Source organism: Scyliorhinus torazame, chromosome 14, assembly GCF_047496885.1.
Source record: "Scyliorhinus torazame isolate Kashiwa2021f chromosome 14, sScyTor2.1, whole genome shotgun sequence".
Lineage (NCBI taxonomy): Eukaryota > Metazoa > Chordata > Chondrichthyes > Carcharhiniformes > Scyliorhinidae > Scyliorhinus > Scyliorhinus torazame.
In genome coordinates this window covers 209,255,798-209,278,107 of record NC_092720.1, presented here as the reverse complement: position 1 = coordinate 209,278,107, position 22,310 = coordinate 209,255,798, and the positions used below count along the sequence as shown (strand labels likewise).

Genomic DNA, 22,310 nt, shown 5'->3' with positions numbered 1-22,310 from the left:
TCGGGGTAGGGTTTATCAATTGGGTTAAGCTCCTTTACAGAGCCCCGATGGCGAGTGTAGTGACGAACCGGCGGGGGCCGGAGTACTTTTGACTGTACCGAGGGACGAGGCAGGGGTGCCCCGTCCCCCCTGTTGTTCTCATTGGCGATCGAACCATTGGCCATGTCATTGAGGGAGTCTAATAAATGGAGGGGGTGGTCCGAGGGGGAGAAGAGCATCGGGTGTCACTACATGCGGATGACCTGTTGCTATACGTGGCGGATCCAATGGAGGGGATGGTGGAGGTCATGCAGACTCTAAGGGAGTTTGGGGAGTTTTTGGGCTATAAGCTCAATGTAGGGAAGAGTGAGCTCTTTGTAATACAGGCGGGGGACCAAGAAAGAGGGATAGGGGACCTACCGCTGAGGAGGGCGGAGGGGAGCTTTCGGTATCTGGGGATCCAGATAGCCAGGAGTTGGGGGACCCTACATAAACTGAATCTGACGAGGTTGGTGGAGCAAATGGAGGAGGATTTCAAAAGATGGGACATGTTACCGCTCTCGCTGGCGGGTAGAGTGCAGTCGGTCAAAATGGTTGTCCTTCCGAGGTTTCTGTTTGTGTTTCAGTGCCTTCCCATCGTGATCACTAAGGCCTTTTTTAAGAGAGTAGGCAGGAGTATTATGGGGTTTGTGTGGGCGAATAAGACCCCGAGAGTAAGGAGAGGGTTCCTGGAACGCAGTAGGGACCGAGGAGGGTTGGCGCTGCCAAACCTGGGGAGCTACTTCTGGGCAGCAAATGTGGTGATGATCCGCAAGTGGGTTATGGAGGGAGAGGGGGCGGCATGGAAGAGGATGGAGATGGCGTCCTGTAAAGGAACGAGCCTGGGGGCGTTGGTGATGGCACCGCTGCCTCTCTCGCCGACAAAGTATAACACAAGCCCGGTGGTGGCCGCAACGCTAAGGATCTGGGGCCAGTGGAGATGGCACCGGGGTGCAATGGGAGCATCGGTGTGGTCCCCGATCAGGGGTAACCACCGGTTTGTCCCGGGGAAGATGGGGGGGGGGTTCCAGAGCTGGCATCAGGCAGGGATTGGAAGAATGGGGGACCTGTTCATCGACGGGACGTTTGCGAGCCTAGGGGCACTGGAGGAGAAGTTCGAGTTACCCCTGGGAAATGCCTTTAGATATATGCAGGTGAGGGCTTTTGTGAGCGACAGGTGAGGGAATTCCCGTTGCTCCCGGCACAAGAAGTTCAAGATATGGTGATCTTGGGTGTATGGGTCGGGGAGGGCAAGGTGTCGGAAATACACCAGGAGTTGAAAGAAGAGGGGGAAGCGCTGGTAGAAGAGTTGAAGGGTAAATGGGAGGAGGAGCTGGGGTGGAGATCGAGGAAGGTCTGTGGGCTGATGCCCTAGGTAGGGTTAATTCCTCCTCCTCGTGTGCCAGGCGCAGCCTGATACAATTTAAGGTGGTCCACAGAGCGCACTTGGCGGGGGCGAGGTGGAGTAGATTCTTTGGGCTAGAGGACAGATGTGGAAGGTGCTCAGGGAGCCCGGCGAACCATGTCCATATATTTTGGTCATGCCCGGCACTGGAGGGGTTCTGGAGAGGAGTGGTGGGAGCAATATCTCAGGTGGTGAAAGTCCGGGTCAAGCCAAGCTGGGGGCTAGCAATATTTGGAGTAGTGGACGAACCAGGAGTGCAGGAGGCGAAAGAAGCTGGCATTCTGGCCTTTGCGTCCCTAGTAGCCCGGCGAAGGATCTTGCTAATGTGGAAGGAGGCGAAGCCCCCCAGCCTGGAGGCCTGGATAAATTATATGGCTGGGTTCATAAAGTTGGAGAGGATTAAGTTCACCTCGAGAGGGTCTGCGCAGGGGTTCTACAGGTGGTGGCAACCGTTCCTAGACTATCACGCGGAGTGTTAGAGGAAGGTCGGCCAGCAGCAGCAGCAACCTTGGGAGGGGGGGGGGGGTGGAGGGGACGTCCTGGGAGGGGGGAGGGGGGGAAAGGGGGGACTGCCTGAGAGGGTGGATGAGCAAGAGATAACATGAAGGGTTGGGGAAACTGGCACGTATGGGTGAGGGCCAGTGTACAAAGCTGTGTAAATATATCATTTTGCCATGTATATATCTTGCTCTGCGCGATTTCTCGTTTTTTTTGTTACGAGGGGGGGCGGTTATTGTTTGTAAGGGAGAAAAATTGTGTTAAAAAACTTTAATGAATATTTTTTTTTTTTTAAAAGAGAATCCTGAACTCATGAACATCTGGACTCTTTTTAAAAAATAAATTTAGAGTACCCAATTCATTTTTTCCAATTAAGGGGCAATTTAGCGTGACCAATCCACCAACCCTGCACATCTTTGGGTTGTGGGGGTGAAACCCACGCAGACACGGGGGGAATGTGCAAACTCCACACGGACAGTGACCCAGAGCCATGATCGAACCTGGGACCTCAGCGCCGTGAGGCAGCAGTGCTAACTTTGCCTGTGCCCATGGAATTTTGGAATATCATAACCAATGGATCCACCGTCTCTGCTGCCCCTTCCTTTCACGCCCTAGGATGATGGCCATCAGACCCTGGGACTTGTCTGCCCTCAACCCCAATAATTTGTTGAGTACCGATTCCCTATTGATGCTGATTGTTCCAAGTTCCACCCTTTCTATTACCTCTGAATTGCCCACTCCTATAGGAATGATACTCGTGTCCTCTGCCATGAAAACTGAGGCAAAATATTGATTTTGCATCTCTGCCATTTTTCTGTGTTCTCCATTATTAACTCAACAGTTTCATCTTCCAAGGGGCCAACATTCACCTGAGCGACTCGTTTCCCTTTTATGCATCTGTCGAAGCTTTTGCTATCCTTTTTGATATTCTGTGCTCGTTTTTTTTCGCATTTACCTTAGCTTTTTAAATTACTTTTTAGTATCCCTTTGTTTATGTTTGAAAGTTTGCCAATCTTCCAGTCTTGCAATATAATATAACTTAGATTTTGTGTTTATATTGTCCTTGACCTCTTTATTTAGCCATGGATGTTTTTTACCCCTCTTCCTCTCTTTCTTCCTCACTGGAATATATTTTAGTTATGAGGAATTGAGTATCTCCTTAAACAACAGTCACATAGGGGCTGGTTTAGCACAGGGCTAAATCGTTGGCTTTAAAAGCAGACCAAGGGACAGGCCAGCAGCACGGTTCAATTCCCGTACCAGCCTCCCCGAACAGGTGCTGGAATGTGGCGACTAGGGGCTTTTCACAGTAACTTCGTTTGAAGCCTATTTGTGACAATAAGCGATTTTCATTTTCATCTGTCCTACCCATTAGCCTTCCTGCCCAGTCTATATGGACCAAATCTGTCCTCATGTCTTTGTAATTACCTTTGTTTAATTCCAGGAAGCTTGTGTGGGACTCCACTTTCTTGCCCCAAACTGAATCTTCAGTTCTACCATACTATCGCCACTACTCCCAAGTGGATCCTTAACTATAAAAGGTCATTAATTAATCCTTCCTCATTACAAAATACCAAATCGAGAATAACCTCCTCCCTGGTCGGTTGCCCAACATACTGTTCCAGGAAACAATCTCTAATGCATTCAATGAACTCTGCCTCCAGGCTCCCCTTGCCAATTTGATTCCTCCAGTCAATGTGCATTATTAATATCACTCATTATTTTTGCTGTACCTTTCTTGAAAGCCATCAGTATTTCCTGGTTCATACTATGCCCCACTGTAGAACTACTGTTTGGGGACCTGTAGATTACATCTACCAAGAATTTCTTCCCTTTGTTACTTCTTATTTCTAACCAGACTGATTCGACATCTTGATCTCCAGTGCTCATGTCATTTGTCATTACAGCACTGATCCCTTTCCTCACCTTTTCCTTTGGCCCTATCTTTCTGAAATACTGCGTGCTCTTGGATATTCAATTCCCAGACCTGGTCTCCCTGTAACCACGTTTCAGTTATCCCCAACAAGTCATCACCTTTTGTTTCTACTTGCGCCGTTAGCTCATTAAGTTTGTTACGATTGCTTCTTGCATTTTGATACAAAGCTTTTCAATTTGTTTTAATGTTAGATTTCCTTACTCCTCTATAATTCCTTGGTGCAAAAAGACAGTAACCTGTTCTGTCCCTCACTTTTATTTTCTGGAAACCATCCACCACATTGCTAACCTGCACTCTTACCTCCTCCTTTAAATTGGGTTTTCTAGTTTCCCTACATCTGAACCCTTCCATATCCCTATTTAATTTAAAGCACTATCTGCAGCCCAGGTTACCCAATTTGCTAGGATTCTGGTCCCAGCATGATTCAGATGAAGACCATCCGTTCAGAACAGGTCCCCTCTTCCCCAGCACTGGTGCCAATGTCCCCTGAATTCAAACCTATTTCTCCCACACCAATCTTTGAGCCACGCAGTTTCCTCCTTAATCTTATTTGACCCTGTGCCAATTCGCTCATGGCTCAGGTAATAATCCAGAGATTATTATGTTTTTGGTTCTACTTTTTAATGTAGCTCCTAAACTGTTCATACTCCCTTAGCAGAACCTCTGTCCTTGTTCTATCTATGTCGTTGGTACCAAAGTGGATTATGACAACTGAATCTTTACCCTCCCACTTGAAGTTCCTCTGCAACACGGATGAGAGATCTTGAACCTGAGCACCAGGTAAGCAACACAACTTTCTGGATTCTCGATACTGGTCACAGAGAACAGTGTCAACGCCCCTAACTATACTCTCCTCGATTACGACTACATTTCTTTTATCTTCCCCACTTGAATGTGGTCAGTTTGCTCATGCTCCCTGCAGTCCCCATTCCCGTCCACACATGGAGCAAGATCTTGAACCTGTTGAACAAGTTCAGGGACTGAGGCTCCTGTAATCCTACCTCCTGGATCCGTCTACCTGCCTCACTCGCAGCCACACCCTCCTGTCCCTGACCGAATTCAAGGTATTTAATCTAAGGGGTGTGACTGCTTCCTGGAACACAGTGTCCAGGTATCTCTCCCCCTCCCTGATGTGTTGCAGCATCCGAAGCTCAGATTCCAGCTCATCAACTCTGAGCCCTAGTTCCTCAAGCAACCAACACTTTCTACAGACGTGCTCACTGAGAACCACAATGGGATTCACCAGCTCCCACATCATGCATGAACAATACATCACCTGCCCCTCCATCTCTATTTTATTTAATCAGTTTTAAATTTGGTTTTACATCTTTTATTTAACTTTTTTTGAACTTTTAGTGAAGAGGAAGGAGTTGCAGGTGAAGTTTGATCTTCTATCCACGGGGAGGACGGTTCGGCAGTTGGGGCGAGAACGGGGGTTGTGTACCAGTCGATTGTTGGCAGGCCAACTCAGTCAGCAGGCTACAGCGAGGGAGGATTGGATGGATTAGGGATGGGGTGAGTGGGATGGTAATTGCACAACCAACAGGTGAATTCGACATTTGAAGACTTTTATAGGGACTTGTATATGTCGGAGCTGGTGGAGGAGGAGTCAGATATGAGGAATTTCTGGAGCGACTGGAGTGCCCGGTGGTGGGGAGGTGGAGAGGTCAGGACTGGAGGAGCCTTTGGGGGTGTAAGAGGTGCAGGCAGAGATAGGGAAGATGCAGTCGGGTAAGGCGCTAGTGCCGGACTTTATAACGTTGAACTTTATAAAGAAATTCAAGGACAAACTGGCACTGCTGATGGTAGAAATGTTTGAGGATGCGATGGTCAGGGGAGTATTGTCGGAGACGATGGGGCAGGTATCCATCTCACTATTACTTGAAAAAGATAAGGATCCAGTCGAGTGTGGATCGTACAGACCCATGTCTCTACTGAACATGGATATGAAGATACTGGCGAGGATGCTGCCGCTGAGGTTGGATGAGTGTCTTCCGAAGGTGGAGGAGGATGATCAGATGGTATTTGTTAAGGGCAGGCAGCTGTCGTCAAATGTGCAGCTGCTGCTAAATGTGGTGCTTTTTCCGGCAGAGGGAAGGGAGCTTGAGGTGGTGGTGGCTTTGGATGTGGAGAAAGCATTTGACAAAGTGGAGTGGAGCTATCTGTTTGCAGTGTTGGAGAAATCTGCGATTGGGCCCAGGTTTGTGACATGGGTGAAGTTGTTATACAAGGCTGGTGTAGGGAGACAGAGGCTTTATGGGGGGAGGGGGGAGGGATGGAGGCGGGTTCCTGTAAAGGGTCGGGGCTGCGGGCACTAGGAATGGCACCACTACCGTTCGCCTCAGGAAAGTACTCGGGTAGTCTGCTGGTGGCAGACACGCTGGAGATTTGGAGGCAATACCGGCAGCATTTAAGTTGAGGGCAGGGTCAAGGGTGATGCCGATAAGAGGGAACCACGGATTTGAGCCAGGGAGGATGGATGCGAGGTTCCAGGGCTGGGAGGAGAGGAGGTTGAAGGAGATGAAGGATCTGTTTTTGGAGGGGTGGTTCGCAAGCTTGGAGGAGTTGGGGATGAAGTTTGGGCTCCAGCAGAGGAGGGCTTCAGTTATACGCAGGTGTGGAACTTCGCGGGAAAGGTGTTTCCGACCTTTCCAGTGGCACCCTCCTATTCATTGCTGGAGGTGTTGTTCTAGGTGGTGGGTTTGGAGGGTGGGCTTGTTTCAGTGATGTACATCAGAATTATGGAGGAGGATAAGCTGTCCGTGGAAGGGATTAAGGCCAAGTGGGCGGAGGAGCCGGGGATGGCATTAGAGGAGGGATTATGGTGCGAGGTGCTGTGAAGGGTCAACTCCTCAACCTCGTGCACCAGGCTGGGGTTGATTCAATTATAGGTGATGCACTTAACAAAGGCGAGGATGAGCTGGCTGTTTGAGGGGGTTGAGGACAGCTGTGAGCGGCGTGGGAGGGGCACAGCTAATCATGTTTATATGTTCTGGTCCTGCCCGAAGTTGGAAAATTTTTGGGGGTTGTTATTCAGCACCGTGTCAGAGGTTCCACACATAGATTTGGAGCTGGGTCCCCTGGAGGCCATATTCGGGGTGTCAGACCTGCCGGAGTTTCAGATGTCTTTGCATTCACCTCGTTGATCACTCACAGATGAGTCCTGTTGGGTGGGAGGTCAGCTTCTCCCCCCTGTGCCTCAGTGTGGTGGGAGGGGGCGGGGATCTAATAGAGTACCTGTATTTAGCAACGGTGAAATTTGCTCTGAGAGGGATCGTTGAGAGGTTCCACAAGATATAGGGGGTTTGTATTACACTTTGGGCTTCTGGGTGCCATAAAGGGGGGGGGGGGGGGGGTTCGGCGGGGTTGTGGCAGGTGGTGTTGGGGTTGTGTTTATTTGTTGTAAATATGTGAAAATTTGAATAAAAATATATATTTTAAAAACAAAATCTTTTGAAATGGACAAAAATTTCATTTAATTTCAAGAAACATTGAATGACGGAGCAGGCTTGAGGGACTGTATTGCCTCTTCCTGCTCCTATTTCTTATATTCTTGTTGAAATGTTTCATCTTGTACTCATCAGGACATTTCACAAGAATATCGTGACAGTTAACTGCCAAGAATGGTTTGAAATTTAAACCAGGCAGCTTTTTAAAAAAAAGATATTTTATTCCAAACATAACAATATGAACAACACCAGTCCAAGAAAACACAAGTAACAGTTTGTACAATTTTCCCCCTTTTAATGCCTCCCCTCCCCCCACCCTCCACAAAGAACAGCCCATCCAATAAAGTCATGAACGCCTTCTACGGTACTCCCAAGCCCTCTTCTGACCCCCTTCGAGTGAACTTAATCTTCTCCAGGCAGAGAAAGTGGTACAAGTCCCCCAGCCAAGCTGCCACCACTGGTGGCCTATCTGACCTAAATAAAACACTGGCGCATTTATCACCAACTGAGTTATTGTCATCTAATTTGGAACCCGAATGTTGGTACTCGAAGTAGGAAAGAAATCCGCTAACAATTAGAACAACATAATTGAGATGTTTTACAAACAGACTGTGCAAACGTCCAGTGAAGAACATGTCCTACCTTCTCTCCCGACAAGCTTCCTCCTGAAATAAATAAATCACAAACAGTGAGGATGACAGTAACAGATTTCAGGATGAGATAGACAGGATGGTGAAATGAGCAGACACAGGGACAGATATGATTTAACACGGAAATGTAAAGTAATATTTTGAAAGAAAGAATGAAGAAAGGTAATCATGGATCATAGCATTTACAGTGCAGAAGAAAGCCATTTGGTCCATTGAGCCTACACTGGTCCTTGGAAAGAGCACCCTACTTAAGCCCACAGGTCCAGCCTATCCCCGTAACCCAGTATCCTTTTTTGGACACAAAGGGAAATTTAGCATGGTCAATCCACCTAACCGACACATCTTTGAACTGTGGGAGGAAACGGAAGCACCCGGAGGAAACCCATGCAGGCACGGGGGGGAACGTGCAGACTCCGCACAGACAGTGACCCAAGCCGCGAATTGAACCTGGGACCCTTGAGCTGTGCTAACCACTGTGCTACCATGCCATCCCTAAATAATCCAAATTATAATTTAAAAGGAATACAGCAACAGAGAAAATAACAGGGACAAATACACAAATCTTCAAAATAATTGTGAATAAGAGATAAGGAAATGTATTTTGCCAATGAATTGTGATTCACTGGAATGAGCTGACTGACATGGTGGAGAAACCAGATTGAATGCTAATTTTCAGAAGGGATTTGGAGATATATTTGTGAAGGGTACAATTGCCCCCAATCAGGGTAAAGAGCTGGGGCAGTGGAACTAATTGGAGATCTCTATCACTGACCTGGTACAGACAAAATGGGGAGAATTGTTTCCCCTGTGCTGTAGTATTGATGATAATATGGAGATGATCTTTGTGTCAAGATACTGGAACTCAACATCAATCCCGCTCACAGACAGAGACTCACACACCGTATTAAGACACATCCACACACTCACAACATATTCCCTCACCTTCAGAAATATCAGCTTGTCTTTTTGCTCCACCTGTTGCTGCAACTTGGAGAGTTTCTCTTCAATAGAATTTAATTTCTGCTGAATCTCTCGAAGGTTTTCCTCCATTGGTTCTAGAATCCTCTCCTCTTCTTCCCTGAGATCTCTGAGTAAACGCTGCTCTTTCTCAGTGAGAATCTGGTGCATTTTACTGAACTCGGATGTGATGTGGGTCTGCAGACTGCTCGACTGTTCCTGCCAAATGAAATGTGAAGCATAATTAATGTCCCGCGATAAAGGGAACAAAACTAACCGAGATCCCAGAAAATCAGCACAGGGAGACCTTACCCTAACTTCAGAAATCTTCCCTTTCTGTTTCAGCTCTGTTTCTCGAATCACCGATTTCTTCACTGTGAGAGAATCTAAGGAAAATTTCAGCTGCTCCTGGGATTGGGAGAGAAAATCACAGAATGAAAATGTTGGAGCCGGAAAATGTGATGAAACTATCAGTTTACAAGATATTTCCCCTTTTACCTTGTAGATTTCAGCAGCTTCTTTAATCGGCAGGAAGCGGTGCTCTCTGTGTTCCCGCGAATCTCTACAATTCACACAGATCAATTTCTTGTCAGTTTCACAAAACAGCTTCAGTTCTTCCTGATGTTCCTCACAGTGAAGTTTACTTTCCTTCTTTTTCGGAATCAGCTTTAATTTTCGAGTTTCCTCGACAAGATTCGCTAAGGCCCGATTTATCCTGAAGTTTCTTTCCGGAAACTCCTCTCTACATTCCGGACAGGATTTTATCTCCTTCTTTTCCCAACACTGGGAGATACAGGAGCGGCAGAAGTTGTGCCCACAATCCAGTGAAACTGGCTCAGTGAAGAAATCAAGACAAATGGGACAAATTGTCTCCTCGGACAAATTCTGGAGCAGCTGTTTGGAAGCCATGTTCACACTCGGCACTTCCTGATTTAAACCGGTTATTCCTGAACACATTCAGTTCCGCATTTCTCGATGCGGTTTACTACAATACTCCGATAATTATTATTAAAAGCTAGTTACGGTCCTGTCGACTTTTTCACGGACAGAAATAAAACGTTCATACTTTGAAAGACAAACGTGTTTAGAACACGGAGAGGGGATTGAACCCTGGCTGCGAGTTTCAATTCCACGGTGTTTAGCAGCGTCGGAGGGAGGAGACGGAGATGGGCGGGGACTGATATTGCATTGTCCTCTGCTCCAGACTGTGGGAACGAAGGGGGTCCTTTGTGAGCAAAGACCCACACCTACATACACCGAAACTCACTCCTCCCTCGGGAGTTTGCATTTTTCCTTCAACTTCTCCAATCCCATGAACCTACCCTCCACAAATCCCTAATCCTCTCGACATCCTCCCTCTGTATGTTGCATCTATTCCTGACGGTGCAAATCTATCGTTTGGGCAGCTCGGCCGCCCCCGGGGGCAGTGACCAATACCTTTAAACATGACCCAACAGATGAAGCCTCCTCAATTTGTCCCCATCCCAATCCGAGCCGCATATTTTCTATATTCGACGCCCGGCAGTAATGCATTAAATTTGGTAACACCAGCCAGTTCATCTGTACTCTACCCACCAAGGAGAGCGGGAGAGCAGCCCACCTCTTCAAGTCCCCTTTGACCCCTCTCCACCATACTGGACAAGTTCAGTTTGTGCGTCAAAGCCCAATCATGAGCCACCTGAATACCGAGAATCTGAATTTCATCTGGGCAGCTTGAACGGCAGCTTCCCAAGTCCACTCTTCCACAGGGAGATTACCGGAAGTACCTCGCTCTTGGGCACGTTACGTTTGTACCCGGAGAAGGATCCATACTTTCTTAGCAGCCCCATAATCTTCCCCATACAAAATGAACGGTCCGAGATGTACAGCAACAGGTCATCCGCACAAAGGGACATCCTATGCTCTTCCCCTCCACTTTCACTTATTCGATGACCTAAGTACGATGGCCAGGGGCTCAATAGCAAGCACAAACAACAATGGGGACAACGGACCTCTCTGCCTCATGCCCCTGTACTGCCGGGAATATCCTGAGCTCACTGCATTAGTCCTAACATTCACCATGGGGGCAGTATATAACAACTTCACCCAGGATATAAGCATTGGCCCAGACCCAAATCGTCAAGGTCCTCAAAAAGTTATCTCCATTCCACCCAATTGAAAGTCTCCACTGTGTCCATAGAAATGATAACTTTAAACACCTTCCCCCTCAGTGAGGTCTGACCACTTTCAACAGTCGCCTAATATTAGTCGACAACTGCCGCCCCTTAACAAAGCCAGTCTGATCCTTAGAGACCGCCTCCAGAATACAACCCACCAGACATTGGCTTCACCAAGACCTTTGCTAACACCTTCATAGAAACGTTAAAAAAAATTTAGAGTACCCAATTATTTTTTTTTCCATTTAAGGGATAATTTAGTGTATCCAATCCACCTAAACGCCACATCTTTTGGGTTGTGGGAGTGAGGCCCATGCAGACAAGGGAAGAATGTGCAAACTTCACACAGATAGTGACCCAGGGTCCGGATCGAACCCGAGTCTTCAGCACCATAGGGCCTTCATAGAAACATACCACACCATCACTTTTTGTGTCAGCTTCAAACTTACGGATCAAACCCTCCACATTCAAATCTAGATCGTTCATTTATACTACAAGCAGGAAGGGATCCATCATTTATCCCTGTGGAACACAGGTGGACCCAGGAAGCCTGGGTCACATAAACAATGTTTGACCATCACCCTCTACCTTCTTCCCAATAACCCAATCTTTAAATTCATTTTACCAAATTGCTCTGGATCCCATTGGCTCTTATCTTCTTGATCAGTCTCTCATGTGAGAACTTGTCAAAAGCCTCACTGAAATCCATGTAGATTACATCAACTACACTGCCCTCACCTACACACTGAGACGTCTCCGCAAAATATACAATCAAATTTGTTTGACATGATCCCCCTGACAAAGCCGTGCTGACTATCCTTGATTAATCCTTGCTTCTCCAAATGGAGATTAATTCTGTCCCTCAGAATATTTTCCAATCACTGATGTTAGACTCACTGGCCTGCAATCCCCTGGTTTATCCCTACTTCGCTTCTTGAATAATGGAACCACCTTAGCTAATACCGGTAACATAGAACCATTATCAGTAAGTTGGTACAAGCTACTGTTGGGAAGAACATCAGTCAATTTGAACACAGCAAAGAAACACATGACCAGAGCAGCTGTTATTCAGAGTGAAGAGGACAATTTAATAATCGTAATAATAATCGTTTATTGTCACAAGTCGGCTTCAAAGAAGTTACTGTGAAAAGCCCCTAGTCGCCACATTCTGGCTCTTATTCGGGGAGGCCAGTACGGGAATTGCACCCGTGCTCCTGGCCTTGTTCTGCATTACATGCCAGCTCTGTAGCCCACTGTGCTAAACCAACATTTTGGACATCCTTAGATATTATTATACTGCAACCATTTTAAAACCTACACTTTCCCCATTTTACTGAGGAAGCTGATTTCTTCTAACAAGTGTATCAGATATTACAAAGAGGCGGGATCCTCTGTCCTGAGGCACCCGTTTACTGGTGCGGCGCGCCCCGCCGGTAGTGGGAGTCTCAGTCCCAGCAGCCAGCCAATGGGGTTTCCCATTGTGGGCACCCCCACGCTGTTGGGAAATGCACGGGCGTGATTGCGCTGCCGGCAAAAGGGAGGATCTGCCAACGGAGAATCCAGCCCACAATGTAGCATTGAGAGGCCAGTTACAATTCAAGCTCTATTCGGCAATGTGTAACAAGGTACCATTGTGATGGCACAGTATGTCTGCTGAGAGCAATAGGGAGAAAACATGAATGATGGCTACACCCCAGCTGGTTTAGCACACTGGGCTAAATCGCTGGCTTTTAAAGCACACCAAGGCAGGCTAGCAGCACGGTTCGATTCCCGTACCAGCCTCCCTGAACAGGCGCCGGAAGGTGGTGACGAGGGGCTTTTCACAGGAACTTCATTTGAAGCCGACTTGTGACAATAAGCCATTTTCATAATGGATTACCGATATTTTCTAATTTCGAGAAACATTTGTAATGATTGGATAGTTTAATTAATGGACCTTTAATATGATTGGTTAATTATTTTTATATACTATGCATGATGTAACTTCAATCGATAGTCATAGTTGGACATAGATAACTAGTCATAAATGATTGGTATGTGCTAATTTCTCAATCATATATTGAGGTATAACTATCTGTATTATCATTAAATCGGGAGTTTTAATGTCCGAATGGGAATGTCGAAAGTCCTCGCAATAGCTTGAGAAATAAAAAACTAGTTTTGGTAACTCTAAAAGTCTTCGTCTGGTCTCCCAAGAGAGTGAGGATGAAGCACACTACAGTCAAATACCTAGTCAATGTTTTCCCTCTTCAATTTGGTGCCGAGCTTCAAGTGAGGAATGACAAAGGGCAGAATGGACAGAGGAGTGTGAGGGGACATTTACCCTCTTAAACAGCGAATGGCAACAGCTCCAGCGTTAGTGCTGCCAGATTTGAGTGGCCCATTCCATTGATACTGTCCCAACAACAGGAATGACTACATTGCTGTAGTGAGGCAGCAACACGGACACTGGGAGCGAGCTGCAGCTTATTACTCGAACCCGCGATCGGCAGTCGCTGTGGGGCTGAGCAGATCCATTCCAGCAATGGACTGTGCAGCCTGCCCAGTGAAAGGGAGGGAACCGCTCACGGTGCTGGCGGAAATAGTCTGACACACGGGACATGGCATCGTGCAAATGGTCAATCTGGGGAGGCTGAAGCCCGGGTCTGATGTCAGAAGAGCTCAATGGGCGAGTCTGCTACTGCCCCCCAATGGCCGGATGACCACAGTCAGGGATGATGGGAATCACCCCCAGGATATCTGAATGTTGAAGGCGAGGATCATGTTTGCGATACAGAGACAGGGGATGAGGAAGTGGACAGAGTGAGGCAGGGACTCCTGGAAGGGGCGGAGATAACGTTATTTGTGGATGGATCCCGGAAAATAACAGCCGGGGACCCGGGAACAGGATGGGCAGTAGCCCAAGGTGGGTTCCTGAAGGCAAGCGGCCGGTTAGCGGCCAATAAATCAGCCCAAGGAGCAGAGTTAGCGGTCCTGATAGAAGCATTGAGACTATCCAGGGGCAGGCGAGTCAATGTCTGCACCGAGAGCCGCTGTGCCTTTGGTGCAGGACATGACTGTGCGGGAGCCCGGAGTGGGCGAGGGGACGTCAGCTCTGGTGGGCAGCCGCTCCCACAGGAAACACTGATCGAGAACTTACCCAAACATTCAAGAGACAGAGGAGGCGGCAGTTATTAAAATCAAAGGCCACAGGAGAATGCAAAGCCCTGAACAGACAGGAAATGATCAGACAGACAGAGCAGCCACAGAGACAGCGGCACAGGAAGAAGCGGAGGGAGAGGACAGTGTAGCTGTCTCCAGCCTGACAGAAGTGAATATACTGAATGGACACAATAGTTCAAAGGCAGAGTGGGGGAATGGGGAGCAATCCCAGATAGTGATGGGGTCTGGAGGGAAGAAGGAAAGGTAGTTGCCCCGAAAAGTATCAGAAACTGTTACTGGGAGTTTCCCACGGGAAACAACACAACGGCCGGAATAACTTGTTGGGCCTGATGGGCCGGTGCTGGTGGTGGGAGGGGTTAGGAAGGGACACAGCCCAGTTATTACCTGTGCCCAATATAACCCTGGAAAAGCAACGGCAATAAAAATTCACCACCAACCCCGTCCTAGGGACCCTGGGAACACACACAAACCGATCTCACCGGTTCATTATCTCCATCAGAGTGAAAGAGGGATTGGGCAGCACGGTAGCACAGTGGTTAGCACTGTGGCTTCACAGCGCCAGGGTCCCAGGTTCGATTCCCCGCTGGGCCGCTGCCTGTGCGGAGTTCTCCCCGTGTGTGCGTGCGTTCCCTCCGGGTGCTCCGGTTTCCTCCCACAGTCCAAAGACGTGCAGGTTAGGTGGATTGGACATGATAAAAAATTTGCCCTCAGTGACCAAAAAGATTAGGAGGGGTTATTGTGTTACGGGGATAGGGTGGAAGTGAGGGCTTACGTGGGTCGGTGAAGACTCTGATGGGCCGAATGGCCTCCTTCTGCACTGAATGTTCCATGTTTAGTGATAATAGATCAGGTCACCAGATGGATGAAGCGAAGGGCGCGGACTCGAGGTTGGCCAAAAAAGGGCGGTGGCTCGTCGGCGGTGGGTGGGTGGGTAGTCCCGCGGGGGGGGGGGGGGGGGGTGTAGACTACAATATACCAGGGTCCACTGGGCACACATGATGGCAGTGAGAATGAGCAAGTTTTTTGGGGTAGAAGACAGTTGTGTGAGGTGCAAGGGCAGCCCTGCAAACCATGTCCACATGTTTTGGGGATGTTTGGAGCTTAGAGAGTTCTGGCAAGGGTTCACGAGGGCAATGTCCAAGGTGCCTAACACACAGGTGGTGCCAAGTCCAGAGACAGCGATCTTTGGTGTATCTGAAGACCCGGGAGATCAGGGGGCGAAAGAGGCCAACGTCTTGGCCTTTGCCTCCCCAGAAGCCCGGAGATGGATTTTATTAATGTGGAGGGACTCGAAGCCCCCGAGTGTAGAGACTTGGGTTAACAACATGGCTGGGTTTCTCAGCCTCCAGAAAATAAAGTTGGCCTTAAGAGGGTCTACGCTAGGGTTCTCTCGGAGGTGGCAGCCATTCGTCGACTTTCTCAGGGAAAATTAAAATGTCAGCAGCAGCAATCTGTGTGTGTGTGGGGGCGGGGGGAGTGATTCATTGGGATGGTGTGGGAAGACTGAGTCACGTAGGGGAATGTCTATTTAATTGTTGTTGTATATTCTCTCTATTCTCTCTTTGCACTATGTTAATGTTCACTCTAGTTTGTTTTGTGATTATTGTTACTCCTGTTTTATCTTGAAAAATTCTGCAAAATCTTAATAAAAATACTTTTTTTTTAAAAAGAGGCTTCAAGGCGATTTGGACAAGTTGAGTGAGTGGGCAAATACATGGCAGCTGCAGTATAACGTGGATAAGTGTGAAGCTCACCACTTCAGTAGGAAAAACAGATGGCAGATAATTATTGCAATGGTGACAGATTGGGAAACATTGATGTACAAAGGGTCCTGTAATGTTGTTGCACAGTCGGAAGGTGGTGGATAATCACAGTGTTTGAGATGAATCAGTGCAAACACCTTTACTGCCGAGCCCTGTTATTAAAGTATAAAACAGAAGCAGCAGTTACTCTGAAAAGAGGGTTTGATGAGTAATTACATCCCAGAAATCTCACCAGGGCAGCACGGTGGTAAAGGACAGGCGGTGGGGAAACTCCACCACTGAGCACTCAACACCGTAATCCTTCCTTTTGGTGAAAATGTATCAATCAACCACTGACATCACATTGATGGAGAAATTCTGGCCTCACATCTCTCACTCCTGGTGGTTTTCTGAACACATTCCATATGTGCATCATTACTGTCTAATTTACTTCAATTAGTTATCTAATGTTTTCAATTTTCCTCATGTTCCACACCCTTCAAATCCATTTTTTCCTCTTTAGTAATACAAATCTGTCGTAGTGGACGGCTACGTGGGATTGGGGTAGTTGTGATATCTTGGGAGGAAAGGTTAAACAAGGCGGCATCTTGGCATAGTGGTTAGCACTGCTGCCTCACAGCACCAGGGACCCAGGTTCCATTCCAGCCTTTGGTGACTGTGTGTGGAGCTTGCACTTTCTCCCTGTGTCTGCGGGGGTTTCCCCCGGGTGCTCCAGTTTCCTGCCACAGTTCAAAGATGTGCAGGTTAGGTGGATTTGCCATGCTAAGTGTCTGACGATGTGCAGGTTAGGTGGGGTTACAGGGCTAGGGCAGGGGAATGGGCCTGGGTAAGTTACTCCTTCGGAGGTTCGGTGCAAGCTCGCTGGGCCAAATGGCCTCCTTGTGCACTACAGGGATTCTGTGGAGTTTTGACCTGTACCCACTGAAGATTTGAAGATTGAGAGGTGAACCTATTGAATAATATAAGATCCTGAGGGGACATGACGAGGATGGTGAAAAGATGTTTACACTCCGGGGAGCGACTTGCACTCGGGGCACATTTTAAAAATAAGGGGTCTTCCATTTAGGACTGAGACGAGGAGAAACATTTTCTCAGAGGGTCGCTCGTCTTTGAAACCGCCTTTCCCCGACAGCAGTGGAAGCAGAGTCATTGAATATTTTAAAGGTAGAAATAGATAGACGAGGGAGTGAAAGGATAATCGGACATAGACAGGAATGTGGAGTTAAGGTCACAATCAGATCAGTCACAATCCCATCCAATGACAGAACAGGGCTGAATGGCCGACTCCTAATTTGAATGTTCTCAGTCCTAAATGACTTTCCCCTTATCCTGAAACTGTTTCCCAATGATCGAGATTCCCAGCCCCGAATACTGTATGTTTCAGTGAGATCATCTCTCATTCGTCTAAACTCCAGAGAGTTTTGGCCCAATTTACTCAGCCTATTATCACAGAACAACCGTTTCAGAGCAGGAACCAATCGAGTGAACCTTCACTGTGCTGATTGCTCGATCGGAGAGCAAAATGTTTCTTTCCTCTTTTCTTTCTGAAACATTTTTCATTATTATTTACATTCAAATCCATGAAATAAAAGCCACCATTTCATTTATTTCTCATTTTAAGTCAGTATGAATAATATTTACATTCTTGTCTTAAATTCAGTAGATGAGGACACTTGAGGAGTTTCTGGGGTAAATAAGAAAACAGGAAAAGATCTCGGTACCAGGTTTGAGAAGGTCTATGACACGTCTCCATTCTCCATACTTGGTGCATCCTGTAAACGCTCCCAGAGACAGACTGCCTTCTGCTGGGATTGGCTGATAGTCTGCTTCACTAATTATGTAAATATGAAATATTTAATAACAGAAAATAAAACAAACACTTCAATCTGTTATTTTATAATGTTGCTCAGTTATTTTTGGAAACGGTGCCGTCGGATGTACTCTCCTGAAATAAACAAAAACACAAATGTTAACACACAGTAAACTGATGGCCGTCCACAAATAGAGTAAAAAATCCTCGACTTTGCAGCGTGAAGGAGGACGAGAGTCAATAGTAAAATGTTCAGCAAATTGCTGATCTCAGCTGCCAAGAAGCTGAAGGGAAAGTTTTGGGTCTTGGACAGGAGTGGATGTGAATTAATGGAAGGAAGCGATTATAAAACGAATTCGAAAAGGTGAGTGAATAATACAGGAATAATCGAGTAAAGGTTCAGTGAAGTGGATGGGCTGGTGCTCAATATTGAGGGTGAATCACTGGAGAGCTGTGGCAGGAATTTGTACCGATAGGCACAGGGTCAGCAAGAAACAGGAATAAGTGCTGGGGAAAACCAAACACAGAAAATAATAGAGGATGTATCGACACCAGGAAGAACACTTGTAAAGACAGTGAGACAGGCACAACAATGTGAAACTACAGGAACAGGAGGAGGCCATTCAGCCCCCTGAGCCTGTCCCATAATTCCATTAATTCAAGCACTGACACCCAATACAGAGACCCAGTCATGGAGAAGGTGGTAGTTCAGATCCTAGAGAACGTGGTTAGGATAAAGATGGAGTTGGGAAGGTGCACGGAGATTCTGCCTGTGGGTAGTGATGAGTGTGGGAATGATGATGGAGTTAGTTACCTGAAGACAGGTCTGTGCACATTGAAGATAAATGACAAAAGGTACTGGAGGAGCCGGAAGGAGTAAATGACAAAGTAAGAAAAGATGAAGATTATTCAGGAAATGAGAGCCAGACCTTACAGGAGTGAAATGAGGAAATATTTCAAGTTAAAGAGGATGATAGAAGTCTGCAACTCCCTTCCCCAGATGGCAACTGATGCTGGATCGAATGGAGTTTCAAATCCGAGATAGGGAGAAGTTTGTCAAGCAAAGGTAAATGGGAAAGGCGAGTATCTGGAGTTAGATCATAGCTCAGCCAATGTCTCACTGAAAGACAGAACAGGTTTGAGGGTTAAATAGGTTTGAGGGTTAAACAGGTTTGAGAGTTAAACAGGTTTGAGGGTTATGCTCTTTCAGGAGAAATTTGTATTTTGATGCCCTTTGAGTTGTTTGTAGGAATATTTAGTAAAAGTTTCAGAAATAAAACTAATCTCAGAAGTTTATTATTTAAATTATAAAGAATCATAAGAATAACTTTGCAGCTAACTGGCAAATAATCTAAACAGTAAACACTGAACTAATAAATAACGATAATGATGAAAATAAAACATTGTTCACCAAGATAAGGAGTCACATCATTTTCGACAGACAGCATGATAAGTGAAGATAGCCTGTCCTTTCCCATATTCGACCACTGATAAAATTTATAAGCTACAACTTCAAGAAGCTCCGTTAATAGCTCACCACTGACGTCAACACGGTTAATAGGGTCCCGAGTGTTCTCCTTGTGTCGACATTGCTGTTGGCATCACAACTGCACATCTAAATACTTTTTCAATGTTATGAGGGTCTCTGCCTTCAACGTTTTCAGGCAGTGACTTCCAGACTCGCACCACCCTCTAGGTGGAAAGGTTTTCCTCACATCCCCTCTAAACCTTCTGCCAATTACCTTAAATCGATGCCCCCTGGTCATCGATCCCTCAACCAAGGAAAAACGTTGCTCCTTGTCCACTCCACCCATCCTCTTCATAATTTTATATATTTCAATCATGTTCCTGCTCAGTCTCCTGTACTCCAAGGAAAACAACCCCAGTCTATCCAATGTCCCTTTACAGCTAAAACTCTCCAGTCCAAGCAACATGCTGGTAAATCTCCTCTGCACCCTTTCCAGGGCTATTGCATCCCTTCTACAATGTGGATTGCAGAACTGCACACAATGCTGTAACTGCGGCCTAATCAACATTTTATACAGTTCCAGCATAACCTCCCTGCTCTTAAACTCTAAGCCTTGGCTAATAAAGGCAAATATACCATATGCATTCTTAACCACTGTATACACCTGCCCTCCTACCTTAAGGAACTGGTGTACATGCACAACAAGGTCCCTCTGATCCTCAGTACGTCCCAGGGTCCTGCCATTCATCCTGTATTCCGTTGCCTTGTTTGTCCTGCCGAAGTGCATCACCTCACACTTATCTAGATTGAACTCCCTTTGCCACTGCCCAGTCCATCTATATCCTCCTGTAATCTAAGGCTGTCCTCCTCTCTAATTACCGCCCCACTAATTTCCGTATCATCCGCAAACTTACTGATCAACCCTCCCACATTCAAGTCTAAATCTATATATAAACCACAAACAGCAAGGGCCCCAACACTGATCCCTTCGGGACCCTACTTGACACGGGCTTCAAGTCAGAAAAGTACACCTCAGACATCATCCTCTGCTTCCTGCCACTCAGCAAATTCCAGATTAAATTTGCCAAATTTCCTTGGATCCCATGGGTTCTTACCTTCGTTATCAGTCTCCCATGTGGAATCTTATCAAAATCCTTGCTGAAGTCCAAGTAGATTATGTCAGATGTATTGCCCCCTTCGAAAAATTCTGTCAAGTTGGTCAGACATGACCTCCCCTTTACAAAACCATGCTGACTTTTTTGATTCATTCCTACCTCTCCAAATACAGATTAATTCTGTCGCTCAGAATTACATCCAATATGTTAGACTGGCTGGTCTGTAGTTTCCTGGTTTATTCCTTCATGGTACCACACTGACTATCCTCCAGTCCTCTGGCACCTCTCCTGTTGCCAGAGCGGAATTGAAAATGATTGCCAGCACCCCTATTCCCTCCCTTGCCCCACTCAACAATCTGGGATACATTTCATCTGCCTCTGGAGATTTGCCAATTTATAAGCCTGCCAGAGCACTCAAAATCGATGTCAACTTCGCTAATTTTATCACAGTCGTTCTATCTGATTTCTGTACCCACACCGTCCCTCTCACTAGCGAACACTGACACAAAGTATTAATTTAGAACCCTACCTATGTCCTCCCGCTCCACACACAAATTACCATTCTGGTCCTTAATGGGCCCTTATCATCCCTAGTTACCCTTTTACCCTTAAATGGACTTGTAAAGCAACTAAGGATTTTCCTTTATTTTACCGGCCACTGTCCTTTCATATTCTCCTCTCCGGCATCCCACCCTCCCTCGCCGGTTTCTTCTGGCTGGGCAGTGGGGCGGCCTCACGCCCCAACTGAGCCAGGTTGGACAGCTCCATTGTGGCCCGGGCGTCTTGGAGCGACGAGTGGCCATGTTTCCCCACCTGGATGTCTCGCTGAAGCAGGGCCTTTGTCAGTCTTTTCAGTGAGACTACTTCATCCTGGGGGAAATCCTGCCTTTCGGTTCAAGAATGGGATTCTCGAGGTGTCCCCGGTCATCAACTGCGGGTGGAAATAATTGTGCACTGCGTGACCAAGCAAACTCTTGTCACAAAGGACCGTTAATATCTCTTGACAAAGGGACATCTGGACTCGAAACGTTAGCTCTTTTCTCTCCCTATAATGCCAGACCTGCTGTGATTTTCCAGTATTTTCTCTTTGGTTTAATATCTCTTTCTGTGCCGGCTTGAAGGGCGTGGCCTTTCGTATGTGCTGCTGGCGAATCCCACTCTGGCGGCTCTGGCGATCGGCTTCAGCGGGAGGATGTAGAGCAGGTCTCCATCGTAGCCAGTGATGCTGCACCGGACCAACTCGCTCCTCCTGCCCCCTGCCCCGTGCCCACCATCTCACACTCCAGGGCCACGTACTTGTCGGGCCTGACGGAGCCGTGGGGGCAGGAGCGCAGGAACGGTAGGCGAGGGGTGGGCAACTTTCATGGAGGGGGCATGGGGCAGAAGTGGACAAGGGGCAGGAGGGGCAAGGGCCAATGTTGTCTACCTCATACGCTGCAGGAAAGAATGTCCCGAAGCGTGGTACGTTGGCGAGACCATGCAGACGCTGCGACAACGAATGAACGGACATCGCGCGACAATCACCAGGCGGGAATGTTCCCTTCCAGTCAGGGAACACTTCAGCAGTCAAGGGCATTCAGCCTCTGATCTCCGGGTAAGCGTTTTCCAAGGCGGCCTTCAGGACGCGCGACAACGCAGAATCGCCGAGCAGAAGCTTATAGCCAGGTTCCGCATACATGAGTGTCGCCTCAACCGGGACCGGTGATTCATGTCGCATTTCATTCATCCCCCACCATCTGGCCTGCGAAATCTACCAACTGTCCTGGCTACACACAATTCACACCTCTTTAACCTGGGGTTACCCCATCTCTGGATCTGTAAAGATTTAATCACCTGCTAATGCTCGCATTCCAGGCAGTGTCTGGCATCTTGGAATCTGACTATATATATGTTTCTGGAACATACCTCTTCATTCACCTGAGG

The 22,310-nt window shown here is 47.2% G+C and overlaps 1 protein-coding gene across 1 annotated transcript in view; it reads right to left on the bottom strand.

The window, feature by feature from the left end:
- Positions 1 to 22,310, bottom strand: part of LOC140389148 (uncharacterized) — a 51,993-nt gene that overhangs the window by 11,480 nt on the left and 18,203 nt on the right. The window contains exons 7-11 of the mRNA XM_072473306.1: positions 11,996 to 12,130; positions 9,412 to 9,860; positions 9,226 to 9,321; positions 8,899 to 9,132; positions 7,949 to 7,971 (exon numbers count right to left, since the gene is read on the bottom strand). Coding sequence (XP_072329407.1) covers positions 7,949 to 7,971; positions 8,899 to 9,132; positions 9,226 to 9,321; positions 9,412 to 9,860; positions 11,996 to 12,130 — 937 coding nt within the window. The remainder of the gene's footprint in view (positions 1 to 7,948; positions 7,972 to 8,898; positions 9,133 to 9,225; positions 9,322 to 9,411; positions 9,861 to 11,995; positions 12,131 to 22,310) is intronic.